At 36.9% G+C, this 17,652-nt stretch overlaps 2 protein-coding genes across 5 annotated transcripts in view; one reads left to right on the top strand and one right to left on the bottom strand.

Moving 5' to 3' along the window:
- The window catches only part of EIF2AK2 (eukaryotic translation initiation factor 2 alpha kinase 2), a 21,085-nt gene extending 11,232 nt beyond the window's left edge, over positions 1-9,853 (top strand). The window contains exons 7-16 of the mRNA XM_027898851.1: positions 9-47; positions 511-545; positions 721-840; positions 1,277-1,396; positions 2,667-2,774; positions 3,759-3,951; positions 5,821-5,946; positions 6,510-6,605; positions 9,560-9,622; positions 9,705-9,853. Coding sequence (XP_027754652.1) covers positions 9-47; positions 511-545; positions 721-840; positions 1,277-1,396; positions 2,667-2,774; positions 3,759-3,951; positions 5,821-5,946; positions 6,510-6,605; positions 9,560-9,622; positions 9,705-9,824 — 1,020 coding nt within the window. The 3' untranslated portion in view covers positions 9,825-9,853. The remainder of the gene's footprint in view (positions 1-8; positions 48-510; positions 546-720; positions 841-1,276; positions 1,397-2,666; positions 2,775-3,758; positions 3,952-5,820; positions 5,947-6,509; positions 6,606-9,559; positions 9,623-9,704) is intronic.
- Positions 9,854-17,652, bottom strand: GPATCH11 (G-patch domain containing 11). 4 transcript variants are annotated; one of them, XR_003572885.1, is made up of 10 exons: positions 17,476-17,652; positions 17,154-17,380; positions 16,236-16,277; positions 15,920-16,040; positions 15,108-15,198; positions 13,848-13,952; positions 13,055-13,136; positions 12,484-12,568; positions 10,765-10,982; positions 9,854-10,064 (listed from the first exon to the last, which is right to left on the bottom strand). XR_003572885.1 is itself a non-coding variant. In XM_027898855.1 (9 exons), the coding sequence occupies exons 1-8, from the start codon at positions 17,520-17,522 to the stop codon at positions 12,513-12,515; spliced, it is 771 nt and encodes a 256-aa protein (XP_027754656.1). In that variant the 5' UTR covers positions 17,523-17,652; the 3' UTR covers positions 9,854-10,064; positions 12,484-12,512. The 4 variants fall into 4 exon arrangements, 3 of the variants coding, with proteins under 3 accessions (XP_027754656.1, XP_027754658.1, XP_027754657.1); XM_027898855.1 differs by lacking the exon at positions 10,765-10,982; XM_027898857.1 differs by lacking the exon at positions 10,765-10,982 and having other exon boundaries at positions 9,854-10,037.

Raw genomic sequence — 17,652 nt, 5'->3', positions numbered from 1 at the left:
AAAAAAAGAAAGACATGGGAGTATGTGAAAAGCTTTCACCTTCTGAGGTATAGTATCAAAATGATCTTCCTCATAATTATGTTTTAGACCCTGAAAAGGGCAAGTTTCTTGTCAGAGTGTAACATCAGTTTGTTCTTTTATCCTTTAATCACTACCTAACACACCTGCATTTTTCCTAAAAATATTCAGTACATTCTTACTGTTAACCATTAGTCATTTGCTTCTGTACTGCAGACTCAGTTCATGTACTGTTGAAGAAATGGGCAGTACTCCCAAGAAAGGGGATCAAACCAAGTTCAATGTTTTCTGTGGGAACAGTGATAAAGTTATGCATAGCATACATGATAAACTTAAAGCTGAGATATGGCTTCATTCTTATTACATTGTTTACCTCAAGTATGAACATATTTATAGGCATTTCCTAGATACATTCTCAGACAAGTTTTAAACCAACTGTGCTGAAAATATTCAGGTTATCTCAGTTAGGCTTTTTTCTCTTTTTCCATGTAGCAAAGTGCAGAGAGTTCTGCCCTGAAGGCCAAAAGGGATGTGCTTATTTCTAGGTATGTGTTTATTGCTATCTCCTGTAAACTATATTGCAAATCACTTTTTGTCTTTTGGGATCTAGTAAAGAAATGCCACTATTGGGAGATACATTTCTTTTCTCGTCACGTGTTAGAAAATTGCTCATTATAAATTTTGCTTTTATCCTCTTTACAGAAAATTGGCAGCTAATTTTCCTAATGTAAGAAAAGAGGAAGAGAACAAAAATATGTTAGATTCAGATGAAAGCTTGCCAGATGTGGACATGAACACCAGAACCATCACTGTTGATAAAATGTAAGAAGGATTTGTTTTTTAATAATATTTGTATCCCAATTACAGTATGTAGGGATCTAGATTTGTTCCTTTATTTATGACACAATGAGAGAAAATACTGCCGTAAAAAGAACTTTCAAAGAAAATTGTTGGTTTGGTTTTTTCCCCCCCCTGGAAATTTCAAATCTAGTATAGCAACTGGCATGCAATGGTATTTAATGCTCATGGCCAAACATCATTTGTACGTGAGAGGATAATTACGCAACGTGCTTGCAAGAGTCAGTTTCCCTTGTTTGTTTAATGTTCAAGACTATGATTTAGACCTGTAGATTTGTCGAGTTATTCCTGTAGAACGATATTTCAGCAGATGGATTGTATCTGTCAGGATTATTTTTATATCCTGTAAATTTAATAGTAAACATAATAAGGTACTTTTTTTTTTTTTTTTTTTTTTAAGATTTCTTAATCATTTTGAAAATATAGAGCCTATTGGTGAAGGTGGTTTTGGGAATGTTTTCAAGGCAAGATCAAAGTGCGATAAGATAACCTATGCAATCAAACGAGTTGAATTCACAAAGTACGTACTGTATCTTTACTTCTACTTTTTATTTTAGGACAACCTTAATATTATAGTACTTTATTTTCTCTCTTTCACAATCCTAGGAACATTTAAGCAATTTTCCATATTAATTGTCTATTCTTTCTAGAAAACTGTTTTCTTTATTTCTAAGTGATGCTGAAAATGGCATATAACTTTGTTCATTTTTGCATGTAATGGGATAATTTCTGCTGGAGCTGTAAAAATGCAGATTGGTTAAGTTCTACTTTCCCTGAACACACTAGTGCTCTGGTTTTTAATACTGAAAATGTGTTTGAGAAAAACTTGCTGGTTAGTAAAACATTGAAAACATCACTGTTACTTTTGATACGTTACATAGAAAATTTACACATCAGTAATGCATAACTACTATAATTAGGAAAATAGAGAAAAATCCAAGTAATAAGTTTTGTGGTTTGTAGTTGAAAAATGCTTTATATACTATTCATGTAGTCGTTATTTTCACACTGTGTTAATTGTTCTTTATAAATCTCAACAGAGAATGATGATCTTAATTTTTTAAGGTAACTAGTATCCAGTGGATAGGGTAACTAGCATCTTGTGGAGTATTTTATCAGCAGCTGAAAAAAATAATTTCTTTTAGGCAACCTATTGAAAAAATATTGTTGGAGATACTTGTCCTTAAATTGTGTGATGTGTACACTTCCCTTCAGATTTTTGTGTTCTTTGCAAATATGTTATTTTAATTGGTATTTCAATCCTGAGAATTATACTAAAAACGTTCAACTGATTCTTCAAGTGAAGACTGCTGGTCTGCTTATGGGTTTGAACTTGCTTCACTAGGTAACGTTACAACAACAACTGCAGGCCAAATTTCGTAATAGTTCTTCCTGAGTATTTATACTGACTTCTCTCTATACAGACAAACTTCATACAGGTGAAAAGAAAACGTGGTTGTTTGCTATATTGTGTTTGGTGACCTAATGTTATTATGCATTGCAACTATCTGCTTTTTTTTGAGGGGGATTTAATTTCTAATATGGTTAAAACATTTTTGCACTTTGAATAACTGAGCAGATGAAAGAAAACCCACTGAAATTCTAACTATGATTTTTAACTTTGAACCTTTATGAAGGCAAATAATATGCTTTGTTTCTAAATTATTGTAAAACTGTCTGTATACTGCTACTTGATGCCATGTCTTTTATTTAACTTAGTATTAAGTAACATTGTAATGGGGAAATGCCTTTTTTTTTTTTTTTTTTTTAATTCCTTCTCCTCCTTACAGGAATGTAAGCCGTGAAGCAGAAGGACTTGCAAGACTTAGACATGAAAACATAGTGCGGTATCATTGGAGCTGGACAGAACACGACCGTATATCTAATTCATTTGCAAGGTAACAATGAAATAGTAGTTTGAACTCACAAACTTGTTTGCCATAGTGAATTTTATGTTGTAAAAAGAAAGGCTGATGATTGGTTACCAATTCTTATACAAGTACAAATGCACTTAAAAGAACTTAAAATTTGGGGCAAGAATTAACAGAAACTAAAAGACTGATTGACAGCCGGCTGCCTAATTCCTGATCAGAAGCTTGTTTTTTGTAATAAGTACTGGTCAGCCAATAGCTCTTATAGATTTAATTATTTCTCTTAAGTTAGCATTTTAACCATGATGCCTGAAACAGTTTTGGTTGTTTAGAACAGAAATACAAAATGAAATGCTCTTTAATTTAGAGGTAGTCTTTCAAGACTAAGACTTCTGGGAAGACTGTGGTGAGAGTTTTACTTGTAAGTTAGGCTATTAACTTTACAAAGCTTCTGTGGTAAGCTTTTTTTTCATTAGCTGTAAATTCATACCCTTCAGATGGGTTGCCACACTTACCTGGAGCCATAAAATATTAATGGATTCAAAATTATCATTGGCATAATATCTCTCCAGTGTGCTCAGTAAATGAGAAATAAAATGGAGGAAAAAAGTCTCATGTCAAAACACAGATGGGAGCACTTACAGCATAGCCAAGGACAGTGCTATTTCTTCCTGTATAAGACATGCCTCTAGGTATGAGTGAAATAGAACTTGGGCACTCTGAAAACTTTCAGTGTGAACTAGGAAGCAAGTAAAACATTAGGAGTATTCCAGGGGTAGGCAGGAGCTGAGCAGGGATTCTTTGGTTTGCAGTCTTATTTATATATCCTGAATTCATATTAATCTAGGGTCTTTTTTAAAATTAAAGGACTTGCAGATTTTGTTTTGGGGAACTTACAAAATAATTATTAACAAAAAGACTTTTTAAAGAAGAGGAATCTGAGGATCACTGATGACTTAGTAACAATTGTATCTTGCCAATTTTAATATGGTATGTAATTTTCTTTTGAAGCTCAAATTCAGACAAAACAACTCTCTGTCTTTTCATCCAAATGGAATTCTGTGAAAAAGGGACCTTGGAAAAGTGGATTAGCGAGAATAGAGAAGATAAACACTATCATGAAATGGCACAAGACAAATTTTTACAAATAGTGAAAGGAGTGGAATATATTCATTCTGAAAAGTTAATTCATCGAGACCTCAAGGTAAGTAGGATAGGTAATTTAAAAAAGAAAAAAGAAAAAAGAAGATAGTACTTACTGGAATTGTAGAAAATGTTAAATTGTTATAGTCTTTTTCACTCTGTTAAGTACCCTAGTAGTGTGCCTCTTCAGATATTGCTAATGATTAATTCTGTTACAGCAACTGGCTGAACCTCATCCTAAAATCAAAATGTAGACTGGAGGATCTTGGAATACAATAGTTCAAAAAATCAGTAATTCTAAGTTAACAGACACTTTCAATGTGTTACTGAGTCACAAGACTGCCTATGGGAAAAAGAAAAGTTGAGTCTAGGAAGTTTGCTCTTGCTATATTGTAAAGCAATACTTTATCTGTGCTGTGCTTTTGTCCCATGTATGCATATAAATATTTGAATGCCACAATGCTGGATAGAATTTCATTCTCTACATGTACATCTTCATAAGAAGATTTTATTTTAATACAAAGATTATAAAGGACAAAGCCTTCAGGGCTTTAATATGGCATATCCCAGAATCAAAGCTGCAAGATAGGTTCAAGTTGATATTAATGACATTTGTGCCTGGTAGGAACAGAGCCTTTAAATAGTGTAGCCAGGTATAGGTACTGAATTAAATATGTGCATGGTTGGACTTGAACAGAAAAACTGCACTGGACACTCTTTACACAACAGAAAAACTGCACTGGGCACTCTTCACACAAAGATTTCTTCCTGTTGAATATTAAGTATCTCCTGGCCTTATGGTTCACTGGAGCTTCTTTGAGTAAAAGATAGCATGAGGCTATTTGGTTTTGTTTCAAAAACATTTTGAAGTGTAGTTTCTTGATCTTCTTTGGGAAACTTCGTTGAAACATATACAGTTATACTTTTAGTTGTTTATGACTTTGTGTTTTGGTTTAGGCTGGGATAGAGTTAATATTTTTTCAGTAGGTGGTACAGTGCTGTGTTCTGGATTCAGGATGAGAATAATTTTGATAACATAGACTGGACAGGTGACCCAAACTGCCCAACAGGATATTCCACATCACACAATGTCATGCCAAGTATATAAACTGGGGGAGGTGGAAGAGGGGCCAATCTGGGTTTGTGGAGGGGGTCTGACATCAGTCAACAGGTAGTGAGTAATTGCATTGTGCATCACTTGTTCTTCCTTGTTTTATTTTGGCTTTTTATCCTTTTATTATCATAATTATTATTATTTACTACTATTATTATATTTTACTTTTGTTTCCGTAATTAAACTGTTCTTAAAAATAATCTAAAAGCTTTGCTTTTGATTCTCTCCCTCATTCCACTGTGGGCATGGGGAGTAAGTGAGCGGCTGTGTGGTGCTTAGTTGCCAGCTGGGCTTAAGCCATGACACTTTGTCAAATTTAAAAAAGGGAAGTTCAGCGGAAATGTAAAAGTGATACTCTGAGATGCCTGTAGTACGCCTTAACTCTGCAATTGACTTAGTACAGATAATCCTGCTGTGCCTAGGAGAAACTCTGATTTGAGTAGAATTCCATTAGTGAGCCAAATACTTTTCCAAGTGTGTCAAATCCTAGGGCTAGGACTAAAGACTGAAAAGCACTTCTAGATATAAAATGTTATACACATGATATATTTGAAGAGCATTAAATGATACAGTTATGACTGAGCTAGTAGAAAAAAAGGTGCAGTTACTCCAGAATACACTACTTGAAATTTAGTTTTTGTTTTTGAAACTTAATTTAACTTTTTTCTGTTTCCCACCCCATCAGATTCTTAATGCTGTTTCCTGTGAACAATTATCAAATTTATGGGGAACGTTTCTGTGGCTGATTATGCTTGATGATAAACCTTGGTCATATTTTTTCTTTTTTTTTTTTTTTTTTAATATTAATATATATAGCCTCTGAATATATTCATATCAAATGATGATAAGATAAAAATAGGTGACTTTGGTCTTGTGACTTCTGCGGAATATAAGACTCTGACTGAGAACACAGGAACAAAATCATATATGGCACCAGAACAGGTAATTATCCTGCTATATTAGCATCTCTGTAATTAGATTTGAACTATAAAGTCTGCACTGGATGTTCTCAATCCTAACCTCAGTATTAAAGCAAGTTGCCTAAAGTTCCCTAGTATAACTGTATATGAGGATAACTGTATTCTGGAGAAAGCTGTCTGCCAGTATGGTAGTAGGGCTAGCCTACAGTCTGACACTGCCTGCTGTAAGGAATGCTTTTGCAAAACCAGGCTGCCAGACATATGTATTGAAATTTTAATTTAGGACCTCTGTTAGCTGTGGCATTTGAGTTCTTCTATTTATTTCATTATCTGTCACAGGGCAATATTGGCATACTTTATCTATATACATCCATAGAAGTCAATTTCAGTGTGTTTAAGGTAACACAATAGTCATCACTTAACAGGTCTGTGGCAGAAAGTGTTAATGACTTATAAAGATATCGAGTAGGGCCAGTCCTGTAGCATCTGGATGGAAATTTCTGCTGACTTCAAATTTTGCTTTAGGAAGTGCTGCTGTACAGTTGGATTTGATGCCCTTTATTGTTCTGGTTCTTATTTTTCTAGTTCAGTGACAGCTACGGAAAGGAAGTGGATATTTATGCACTGGGATTAATTTGGTTTGAAATTCTTTCAGCATTCACTAATCATGAGAAAAGTGAGGTATGTAATTTTTAAATTTAAAAAAGAACTCTGATATTGTTTTGCCTTGCTGCTGATCACATGTTGATTGTACACTAGAAGGAATCCGTGTATCTAAAGTCTCCATTTACATTTTCCCCCTTAATTCATTTCCATAAGGCCTGTAAGTCCTCACACCTTAGCTGAAATGTCATAACTGAAGAAATATTACAGTTTATTTCTCCTATGTCCTATTACCTATACATTAAAGCCTGAGCATGCTAAAGATTAATGTCAAGCTAAAAAATATATCAAGTTTCTTATAAATCTTTGTTTGATCAGAAACTTGGAGATGTTTTATAATTTTAGAAAACAAAAATTATGTATGGGTGAGTTTTGCCTCTGCCATGCTTGTCTTCACTGCGCAGTGGAGTAAGAACAAGGTTTCCACCAAGTCAAAACACCTGCAGTTTTCCAAGATGAAAATGAAAGTGATTTGGAATATGCAGCTTTATGTGAAAAAGATGTTACTCCAAAAAGAAACTCAGTGTTACTTAAGCTTTTTTTTTAAAAGGTATCTTTTATGCATCTTGAGCTTTTTACTGCTAATTCATATATTATTATTGTAATAGCTCTTATACACAAAGCTAAATGTTTGTAGGACAGTGATGTAGCTGCTGGGTGTCTTGTCTAAAGTGACTGTGGTCAGAACCAGAGGGCTTTGAACACCGTTAGCTGGATCCTTTTGCCAGTATGAGAAAATCATACCTAGTGTGTCTTTTCAAGCTGGTTCTAATCAGCCACCTTGCAGTACTTCCTAAGATACCCTGTTCCTGCTCGCAGCTGACTGCAAATGCACGCACAGTCCCACAGTATTTGCAGCTGGAAAGGCATTATTTTCCTAAGTATAAAACTCTGGAGCTCTGTAGGCAGGTACGTGGATGGAAAGTCCTAGGACGGTCTTCAGCTGCTCCATTAGCTTAGAAAGTAATTTCACTTAATGGAGCATGATAAACTTTCAGCTGGAAAGCCCTGTTGAAAGAACATCGTGTGGATGACTATTTTGTGTTGAGTAACTGGTTTGGCTGATGATCCCCAGCAGATAGGGCTTAAAGCTACTGCTGAAGAGTAGGGAAAAAGCTTGGAAGTTCACGGGAGCTGTTGTTTTACTGGATACTGGTTGTAAGGGCTTGGTATACCAGGCTCATAGGATCCATAAGTCTAGCTAACAATTCAGGATGCATAGCTAAGTGTAGGAACACAACTGTCATCTTCAGGCAGATATTACATTAGTTAACAATCAACTAATTAAGTAGTAATTTCCTTTTTACCCAGAAAGCTACATCATTGCAGAATCACAACATGGGTAAGGTTGGAAGGGACCACTGCAGGCCACCTAGTCCAACCTACCTGCTCAAGCAGGGTCTCCTAGAGCATGTTACTTGGGCTTACAACCATAGTATCTCCAGTGAGGGAGACTCCACAGCCTCTCTGAGTAATTTGTTTCAGTGCTTGGTCACCTGCACAGTAAAGAAGTCCTTTCCTCGTGTTCAGGTGGAATTTCCTGTGCATTAATCTCTGCCTGCTGCCTCTTGTCCTATTGCTCAGCACCACCAAGAAGAGCCTGGTTCCATTGTCTCGACACCCTCCCTTTAGATACTTATGGACATTGAGGACATTCCCTCTTAGTCATCTCTTCTGGAGGATGAGAAAGCACAGGTGCCTCCATCTTTCCTCATAAGAGAGATGCTACAATCCCTTAATTATGTTACCTTCCACCGTACCCACTCCAGTAGCTCCCTATCTCCTTTGTACTGAGGATGTCCGAACTGGACACAGGACTCCAGATATGCCTCACCAGGGCTGAATAGAGGGGAAGGCACCTCCCCTGACCTGCTGGCAGTGCTCTTCCTAATGCACCCCTGGAAACCATTGGCCTTCTTGGCCACCAGGGCACACTGCTGGCTCATGGACAGTTTGTTGTCCACCAGGACCCCCAGGTCCTTCTCTGCAGAGCTGCTTTCCAGCAGATCGGTACCCAGCCTATCCTGGTGTCTGGGCATTATTCCCCCAGGGTGCAGGACCCTGCATTTGTCTTTGTTGAATTTCAGAAGGTTTGTCCCTGCCCATCTCTCCAACCTGTTGAGGTCCTTCTAAAACTCTGGAGTATTGGCCATTCCCTCCAGCTTTACACAAAGTTCATCAGTTTGCTGAGGAGACATCTGCCACTCCATCCCACTCATTGATGAACAAGTTAAACAATACTGGACCCAGTATCCACCCTTGAGGGACACCACTGGTCCCTGCAGTCCCCCAACTAGACCCTCTGCCATTGTGTACTGTCCTGTGGGATCTGCTGTTCAGCCAGTTCACAATCCACCTCACCATCCACTTGTCCAGCCTGCAATTCCTGAGCTTGCCTACGAGGATGTTGTGAGAGACAGTGACATATGGGAAAAAAAAGTTACCCAAGCCTGGTTTCTAAAGCATGTAATTAGAAATCCTCTATATGTTAGCTGCTTTGAACTCCACATAGCATTTTTGGCAGTGACATACTTCAGTGTGTGGTACTGAACATGGAAGCACACCTGCTTAGCTTGCAAACAGTAACATCCAAAGTAGGAAATTTGGTTGTCTTGCTCTTTTCCTTTTCTTTCAGTGTGGTTAGATGATATAAATCCACTGCTTTTAAATTAAGGAAAGAAGGATAACAGTTCTGAAATAGAGTGGACTGCTGAAACAAACCCATCATTGTAGAGTGCAAAGCTTTTAAACTTAGAAAGGAACAATAGTTGATGAAAACACCATAAAACCAAATCAATGTACAACTAAATGGAAGAAACTTTCAAACTGTTTACAGTTACTTTTTGAAGACTTAATTTCTTGTAGATCTGTGGTTTCCTAATTACTTCAGGAAACTATAGGGGTCGTAAGGTAGACATGCAAAATACAATCAAAGAAAGCATATTGAAACTGTTCTGTTTTATGAATTTCAGGTATGGCCTTCTGTTAGAAAAGGTGATCTTCCAGGGAGCTTCACCAAAAAATTTCCACCAAAGGTATGGGATTTTAATAAATTATTTTGATTAGTTTATTTACTTGAAAAAAAATAAATCTATTGCCATTTAATTTTTTTTGCAGGCATCCATAATCAAAGGGATGCTTTCAAAAGACCCTTTCAAGAGACCCTCTGCATCTCGAATACTTGATCTTGTTAAGTCCATTGATAAAGAGAAGTCACGTGGAAATTATACTTATTAAATGCCTTTTTAAAAGGCTTTCAGACTCTGTTTAAATCCAGAGTTTGATAGATTTATTGAAACTGATGAAAAAACAATAGATGTAAGAAGTAACAGCAAGACTTGGGGTATGCCTTTTCCTTGGTGCTTTGCCTTCCTGCCACTGTGGAGTCCGTCAGCTCGAAGGCCACATCAGCATTCATGTCCATTGGCTGCAGACCAGGATTGTGTACTTCTGCAAGAAATCACTTGCAATTTTTACCTGAAAATACAGGTTGTGGATGAGCTGAACTGTATTCTACAATAAGTAAAAGAACCTAGTCCTTTTCTGTTAGAAGACTACGTTGATGGGCTAATGTGCTAACTGGCCTGTGGCAAATCCCTGGATGTGGTGCTGCACCTATTATTCTTTCAAGTTATCTATTGCTTTCCATGGAAGAAGTGCTGTCTTGTGGTATGTGACTCAAACCTTTCTGATCCTTTTAAGAATTACTGGAATGCTCCCATTAAAATGAAGACTAGTTTTGGTAGAAAAGGTACTAGGAATAGGCACGGTTATTCTTCACTGAATTTCAGTACTGTAAAATGAGCTTTCTTATCTTTTTACACCTGTTGATGACCTAGCACCTTCAGGGCTCTAACATTTAAAAATATATACTTTTAAAGTAGGCATTTATTAAGAATTTAAATGTTAAACGTTCAGCTTCTGGGAAATCTACTAGAGAAAGTTCTAAACTTCTGAAAAACTTGGGTTTTGATAGTTTGGTTTTTTTTTTTTTTTTTTGGAAAGGAACAATTAATGTGCTATTAATACAGCAAAATTCTCCTCAATTTCCTCAGTAGTAATCATTTGAAGTCCTATGCGGAGAGAGCACTTTTAACATGCCTTCCTCTGCTGCTAGGTTTTAATCCCTGTTATAATACTGAGGAATGCCTAACCCTTAATTCAGCACACTGAATACCTCTGGTGGTTCCACTGTCAGGTCCACATAAGTTAACAGCACTTTTTCTGTTACTCTTCAGTTATTTACTTCAAAGAGTTCAGAGCTGCCTGAATTCAAAGTATTGTGTGTGCAATGGTGGGGAGCAGGGCAAAAAGACAGGCATGTTAGTCCTTCCAACTGCTTGTCTTTGAGCTGTATCTTGTGAAACTCTTCATTGCTGTAGAGCCAGTATAACTCCATAAGGGCAAATGAACAGAGATTTCTAAGCAGAAAAACAGGTAAAGTACTGTACACCTTTCCTGAAATGTTAAATAGGGTCAAAATGTGTGACTGCTTAAAAGGAAAAATGTAAATTAATGCATGCTAATTTTTAAATTCTTATGCAAGTTATTGCTTTTCTATTGTATTTGTTGCTAAATGAGAATCTGAAGGTATATACTTTATTTTAAGGCCTTAAGCAGTTCTATTTTTTTTTTCTCATTATCATGAATCGTATATATAGAATCATAGAATGGTTTGGGTTGGAAAGGACCATAAAGATCCCCACCCCACTGCCCTGGGCAGGGACACCTTTCACTAGACCAGATTGCCTTGAACACTGCCCAGAGCTTCTCTGGGCTACTTATTCCAGTGCCTCACCACCCTCATAGTAAAGAATTTCTTCCTAATATCTAATCTAAACCTGCCCATTTGCAGTTTGAAGTCATTCCCTTCCTCATCCTACCCTACATGCCCTTGTAAAAAGTCCCTCTCCAGCTCTCTTGTAGGCTCCCCTGGACTGCTGTAAGGTCTCCCCAGAGCCTTCCCATGTGCTAATTAGTATTTCTTCGCAGTGGTCAAGATCTGTGAGAAATTATATCCTCACCCACATATATTACTAGTTACTACCCATTTTCTCTTTTACCCATTGAGATATAATTACCATATATGATTTTACTAGATCTTAAAAGTCTTTTCCAACCTAAACAATTCTATGATTCTATAAAAGTATTCATAATGTGACAGTTGATACATGACAATCTTTTGTCTGAATATCCTTTACAGTTTTTGGACAGAGCACCAATTGTGTCATTACCTTCTTCCTGTTACGTAACATTGAGTTTTGTCCCAGTAGTTTTGATACATTTTTCGTCAACAGTATTTGTATACTTCAGCAGTACCTTTTTATTAATGGCTACTTACAGTAGCAGCTGCTGTTTCCTAAAAATAAAAGGTCTATTAAAATGTATTTTTATATTAAGAAAATGAAAACCCAACATCATGATCCAGCTCTCTTTAGTTATGCAAAATATGCACCTTCAAATACAACAGAATATTGGTTCAAATAACATCCTGTAATATTACACAAACTTCTTTTTTCTCCACTGAGTTCAAGATAGTAAGCAAAAAGAATCTGATATTTAGTCATATCTGTAAAGATGAAAACCCCTGTTTAACACATTATACAACAAAGGGATTAGCCAATACTTATTCCCTTACTCAGACTTGAATTTTATTATTGGCTGATCTTGCTCAGTTGGGCGGGACATAAAAAAAAGATGTGGAAGACTTAACCTACCTCTCAATTATCGTAGTTCAATTATAAATACAAAGTTTTAATTCCTATTAAACTGTGCATCAAACAGAAAATGTGAGTTTAACCTGTCAACCTAACTCTTCTTCTGTGTACTTTGGTGTGAATTCTTTGAGTATGGCACAGCTCCAAACCTTCTAAAAGATATTATGGGTTATACATACTTATTTAGGACTCCTTCCTCTAGAAAGGCTTAGTCATGATCTGCAGCGCTGTCTCCAGGACAGTTTGAAGATAAATCTTCAGAGTCTAAAGGATAAGCAGAGAGAAAGTGAGTAATTCCAGCTCAGAGGAGAAAAAATGGTTGCTAGAGATATTTGTAGAATCCATGTAAAACAGATTAAATAGAATTCAAGGTTTGCAAGATATTAATTCCCAAATTTGTTTTAAAACAAAACAAACCAAAAAAATTCTGTGCTCTTTGGTGCAGTGGTACTGTATAATTTTCTAATTGTTTCAGAAACATAGCATTAAATATCTGAATTTTGTTTTCTCAAAACTAAATTAATACAAATAGAAATTCAAATAAATTTCAGTACGGTTGGCTGTGTTTTGTTGTGTATTTTTTGTTTGGTTTTTTTTGATTATTTTGGTTTTGTGGGGGTTTTTTTGTTGTTTTTGTTTTGTGGTTTTTTTGTGCAACACAAGGGATTTTGAGAAACACAAGGGATATTATCTACTATTTGAGTTGAGCAGCATATCAAAGTAAAACACAAAAGACCGACTTACGCTCACCTTCATAGGTTGTTCCACACCAAATGCAATAAAAGTGTTCTTTTCTCAAGTAGGCTGTCAGGATCTGTAGCTTTTCTGATACCTAGAGATATGTACAGGAATGCAATGATCTGGGGATCACATGACATAAATAATTTTGAGCTAATGGTTTGCTAAAATAAAATTTTTAACCTTTTGCTATGGAAAAGCTACACAACACTGTAGCTCAGTAAGACATGAAGTTTCCCAACTCTGGAAAATTATTGGCTGTTGTTTGCTCATTTTTCTTTCCAGCTAAGTAATCTGCACTAAAGAGAGCTAGCTAAAAATACTACTTAGCTACCTGATTTCAAGAATACAGCATCTTTTGTGGATTTTTTTCACACCTAATCTCTGCAAGTGGAACACATAAGGCTAACAACAGCTGTGTAACCTAGTTCTCAAAAATTGTGAATTTCCTATGTTCAACTTGAGATGATCTGCAAAGCATTTTCAGAAATTACTTGATGATTCCAAAATTCAACCTCAGACATCAGATGAGGCACCCAAAACTAAAACTCAAACACGAGTAACGGTGATCTTGCATAGATCAGCCTCAAAACAGATGAGCAATGAACAGTGGTTTAATGTTTTATATTTTATCATGTAACTGCTATAAGAATCATTGCTTTGAGATTGCAAAGAGGCCCTTCACTACAGCTTGGAAAATGACATGTATACATATATCCTTTATATATATGTATACATACATACTGTTTAAGGGGTTATTAAATTTAATTCTGAATCGAGCCATTAATTTAGTTGCAGAGCTTACACTTAAGTCTGAGCTTGTGCATTCATCTTCCTTGTCTTCCTCCTCCTTTTTGTCTTCCTCTTCAGGTTCTATCCAAAACCAAGTTTCTTTGGGAACTTCGATGTCCTTAAATAATGAGGGATTTAAATTGATGTTATCTGCCTTCGTAGGTTTTCTTCTAAGGTGCCGGATAAAACCAATTTCTAGAAGGTGAGGTGTTAAGTTTTAAAACTTGCATGTTTAGTATAACCAAGCATTACTAAAGCTGTAGTGAGAAACTAAGTCCAGCAATCCACAAGAAGGATTATTTTTTTTTTTTTAAACAATGAAATGCATGCTAACAACGAGTTTTATCCCATCGGTGTTTGGTATGTGTAAGGCTACATTGCAACATTATCTGTGCCGTGAGCACCCTTGTTTATCAGTTAAAGACACACTGGCCCAAGTTATTTTTTGAAGAGATCACATGGTGCTTCCTAATCCACTTTGGGTAATGTTAAAGGAAGAAGAGTCAACAAAGATTATCTAAGCTTAATTCAGATTACTTCATCTGAAGCAAACTAGGTAGTATCAAATAATCTCAGCAGGACTTGTGAGGTGGTATTAACCTCTAACAGGTTAATAGAACAAAAAAAATCTTGAAGTTTTCAAGTGGAAAAAACTTATAGTAGTTCAATCCTATTACCTGTGTTATTCCTTGCAAGTAGAAGGTACTTAAGTTTTGTGGATTTTTTTTGTTGTTGGTTGGTTGGACTTTTTGTTTAAATGCTGCTTTGGTGAATCTGCTGATTCCCTCAATGATGATCCCCATCCTTAGAGATACTAAAGAGCTGCCTGGACATGGTTCTGGACAACCTGCTTTAGGTGACCCTGCTTAAACAGGAGGGTTGGACAAGATCACCTCCAGAGTCCCTTCTCAACCATTGTGTGATGATGTTGCTTCCTCAGTTGAGGCAAACAGCACCATCATTTAGGATGGTCTGATACTGGATACTGAAAGATATGCAAACAGCTCAGAAGTAACCACAAGAATGCAGGAGCATGAACATGGGGCCTCACATAAGTTAACATGAGGTTGGTGTGCACCTTCAACTATTTTAATGGTGCAAACATATACTTCAATTTTTTTTTAAGGACTGAAGTTTTGCCAAACATTAAGACTTCAGGCTAGTTACCCCACAATTTTAGAGAACTTCCAAGAATTTAATCACTACTTTGTAGCCTGTACCTCTAACCTATAAGCCTTCCTTCCAACCCTCCCCAAAACCCCAAAGGTCTCACTTTTTGCATATCTAATTGCTGGCAGGCTCTCTGGCTTTTTCTTAGGTCCCCTTCCATCTTACGTTCTTCTTGTTTGTTTTTGAATCTTATTCTGTTAAGAAAAAGCAGAGAGGTAAATAAGCAGGCAGACACACAGTGCGAGATGCATTACAGTCCACAGCTTTAAAAAAACAGAAAAAGTAAGATTCTATTCCTAATAATTCTCTCAGACCGTGACAACATATGAGTTAAGAAGACATTCTAACATTGTTTCTGTGGGAGCACACTTGTATTTCTTGGGAATTATAACTTCAAGATGGTGCTTTTGTGATCACACTACACTGTTTCTTCATCAGATTTTCAAAAGACAAAGTGTTTCACTAAATATCTGCAAATTATACAGCCTTCCCTAAGCTTTCCTTTTCCACATACTACAAGCAAATAGGAGAAAACAAAAAAAATTACAACCTTAAGAAATTTACCGTGATTTTTAAAATCACTGTAGCGACATTGCTCAAGATTTTAAATGTAAAATCCACACAAAAAGATGGCACGGTTCCCCAATTTAAAAAGGTGTGAATGACTTGAGAAAAGTTAGTATGTATATTGTTTGCATTATGAACAAAAAACTAAAGGATGCTGCACGTGATTTTAGCATTGCAGTGTTCATCTACTTTTGCTTTAGAACTGAGAAACAATTGCACTGTATTGTAACTCTCACCCTTCACTGAAAACGTTCAAAAATAGTAACACATTAAAAGAATAACCAAACTTAGAGCATAAAGAGAATAGTTTTTTTAGACATTGCTTGGAATTCAGTTACATGATTTTACCTGAACTGATCTGCAGCTTGTTCATTTGCTTGTTTTTTCATATGGAGTTTTTGTCTATAGTTTTCCAGTTTTTCTTCAGCTTTTCGCTTTTTTAATTCCTCGTGACCAAGCCCACTTCTGCCTACGTAAGTTCAAAAGGTGAATGTAACCAGTTGAGAAGCTCTGATACCCAACTAAGTAAATGGCACTGAGTGCCATGATCTAGTAATCACAGTGGGGTTGGATCAAGGGTTGGACTTGATGATCTCAGAGGTCTCTTCCAACCCAGTTAATTCTACGATTCTATGATTCTATGAAATCAGAAAGCATCACAAACCTGTTTTTATGTTCAGAGGAATAGGTTCAACAATGCCTTCTCCTGTGAGAGAAAAAATAAGTCAATTAAAGAAATCAAGCTTTTCCGATTTGTGCAGTGTATTCAAGTAGGTAAGCTGGTTTTGCCATTAAATATGTACATTTTCTTGTGATTTTTTTTGACTAGAAGTTGAAAAATCACAAATTGATACACATTTAGTGCACTACAAATGATGCAGCTGAACTGAAACTCCCTCTCTTTTTTGGCTTGTCTGCTAGGTTCTTAAATATTTTCTTCAGGACATGACTCAACTGAAAGAAAATGGTGTTGATATGACAGGTATAACATGACTGTGATGAAGGCTTTGTTACAGCCTTCTATAGCATTTTCAGTCTAGGATCTCACAACTTGACAATGACGAAGAATAAAAATAATGTCTGGGCCAGTTTGTTTGCGATTGTCTGCTAGAGGCATGCTGAACTGGCACAGCAAGTTACTGATGCCTTGTTTTACTGATTTTACTTCATCTATTAAGGCTTCATAAGGGTAGGCCAGAGTGCACAATTTCTTCTTCAAGAATCCAACTTTATAAGTTCCAAGAGAGGGGCTGACATTTTTTTGAACACTATTAGCTTTGCAAAACCACCAAAGCATCCTTAATGCAATTCCCGTAGGTATGCACATATGGAAGTGCATTTATCAAGCTGCAAATACTGCTCTTCGCTCACATCTCTCAATAGCCTGTACCGTTTTCACTTCGGTTTTAGGGGTTCGCTCTCGTATTTTGCTGTCACAACACATTCACAGTTCAGTAATGCTAGGGCCCTTTGAGAGGCACTTACTGACCCTGTCTGCAAAGCAAGTCACGGACGGCTGCAGTCCATAAATATAAAGGTACAGCTGAATACAGGCACACACTTCAGAGAGCAACAAGCTTACCGCTTTTGCCAAGGGCCTGGCCGCTCTTGTAGCCCATCTTCTGGAGCAAAGCAAAGCCTTTGTTCTCGTTGCCCAACGCGCTTTTCAACACCAAGTCTCGCCTCTCTTTTTCTTCTTCTTTTATACTCTTTTGCCTGTTTTTCTCATTGGCTTCCTTTTGCTTTTCTTCTTTCTGAATAGCTTCTTTCACCCGTCTTACCATGGGCAAGCCGGGCCTTACATCCTGTCTAGGAGTTAGTAATTCCAGCAAACATTAGCGCTTTTTCAAAAAACGCGTTTAAAATCACCCAAAAGCGGGGGTGGAAAAGAGCCAGCGACTTACTTAATAAACGCATCAGACATGTAGTCTTCCTCTTCATCTCCCTCCATGTCGGCACGCCCGCCCTGTGCCGACCCCCTTGCCCGTGGACACCGTCAGGACGCCTTACCCCGAAGTTTATTTCCCCACTAGGCAGAACCCACTCTCGCACGGAGAGGCGCCCCCGGGACAAGGGAGGCT

This window comes from Empidonax traillii, unplaced genomic scaffold (assembly GCF_003031625.1).
Source record: "Empidonax traillii isolate 1590-97213 ecotype Southwest subspecies unplaced genomic scaffold, ASM303162v1 scaffold626:size867168, whole genome shotgun sequence".
In the NCBI taxonomy this organism is placed as follows: domain Eukaryota; kingdom Metazoa; phylum Chordata; class Aves; order Passeriformes; family Tyrannidae; genus Empidonax; species Empidonax traillii.
This window is presented reverse-complemented; position numbering and strand designations above follow the sequence as displayed.

What these genes read in the sequence shown, in the direction of transcription:
- GPATCH11 (XM_027898855.1), bottom strand. Translation starts at nt 17,522, where the DNA reads ATGGAGGGAGATGAAGAGGAAGACTACATGTCTGATGCGTTTATTAA. An exon ending in GCACAAGCTCAGACTTAAGT is followed by an intron (nt 13,137 to 13,847) that starts GTAAGCTCTGCA and finishes ACATATCTCTAG; the next exon opens with GTATCAGAAAAGCTACAGAT. An exon ending in GTGTGGAACAACCTATGAAG is followed by an intron (nt 12,569 to 13,054) that starts GTGAGCGTAAGT and finishes CTTATCCTTTAG; the next exon opens with ACTCTGAAGATTTATCTTCA.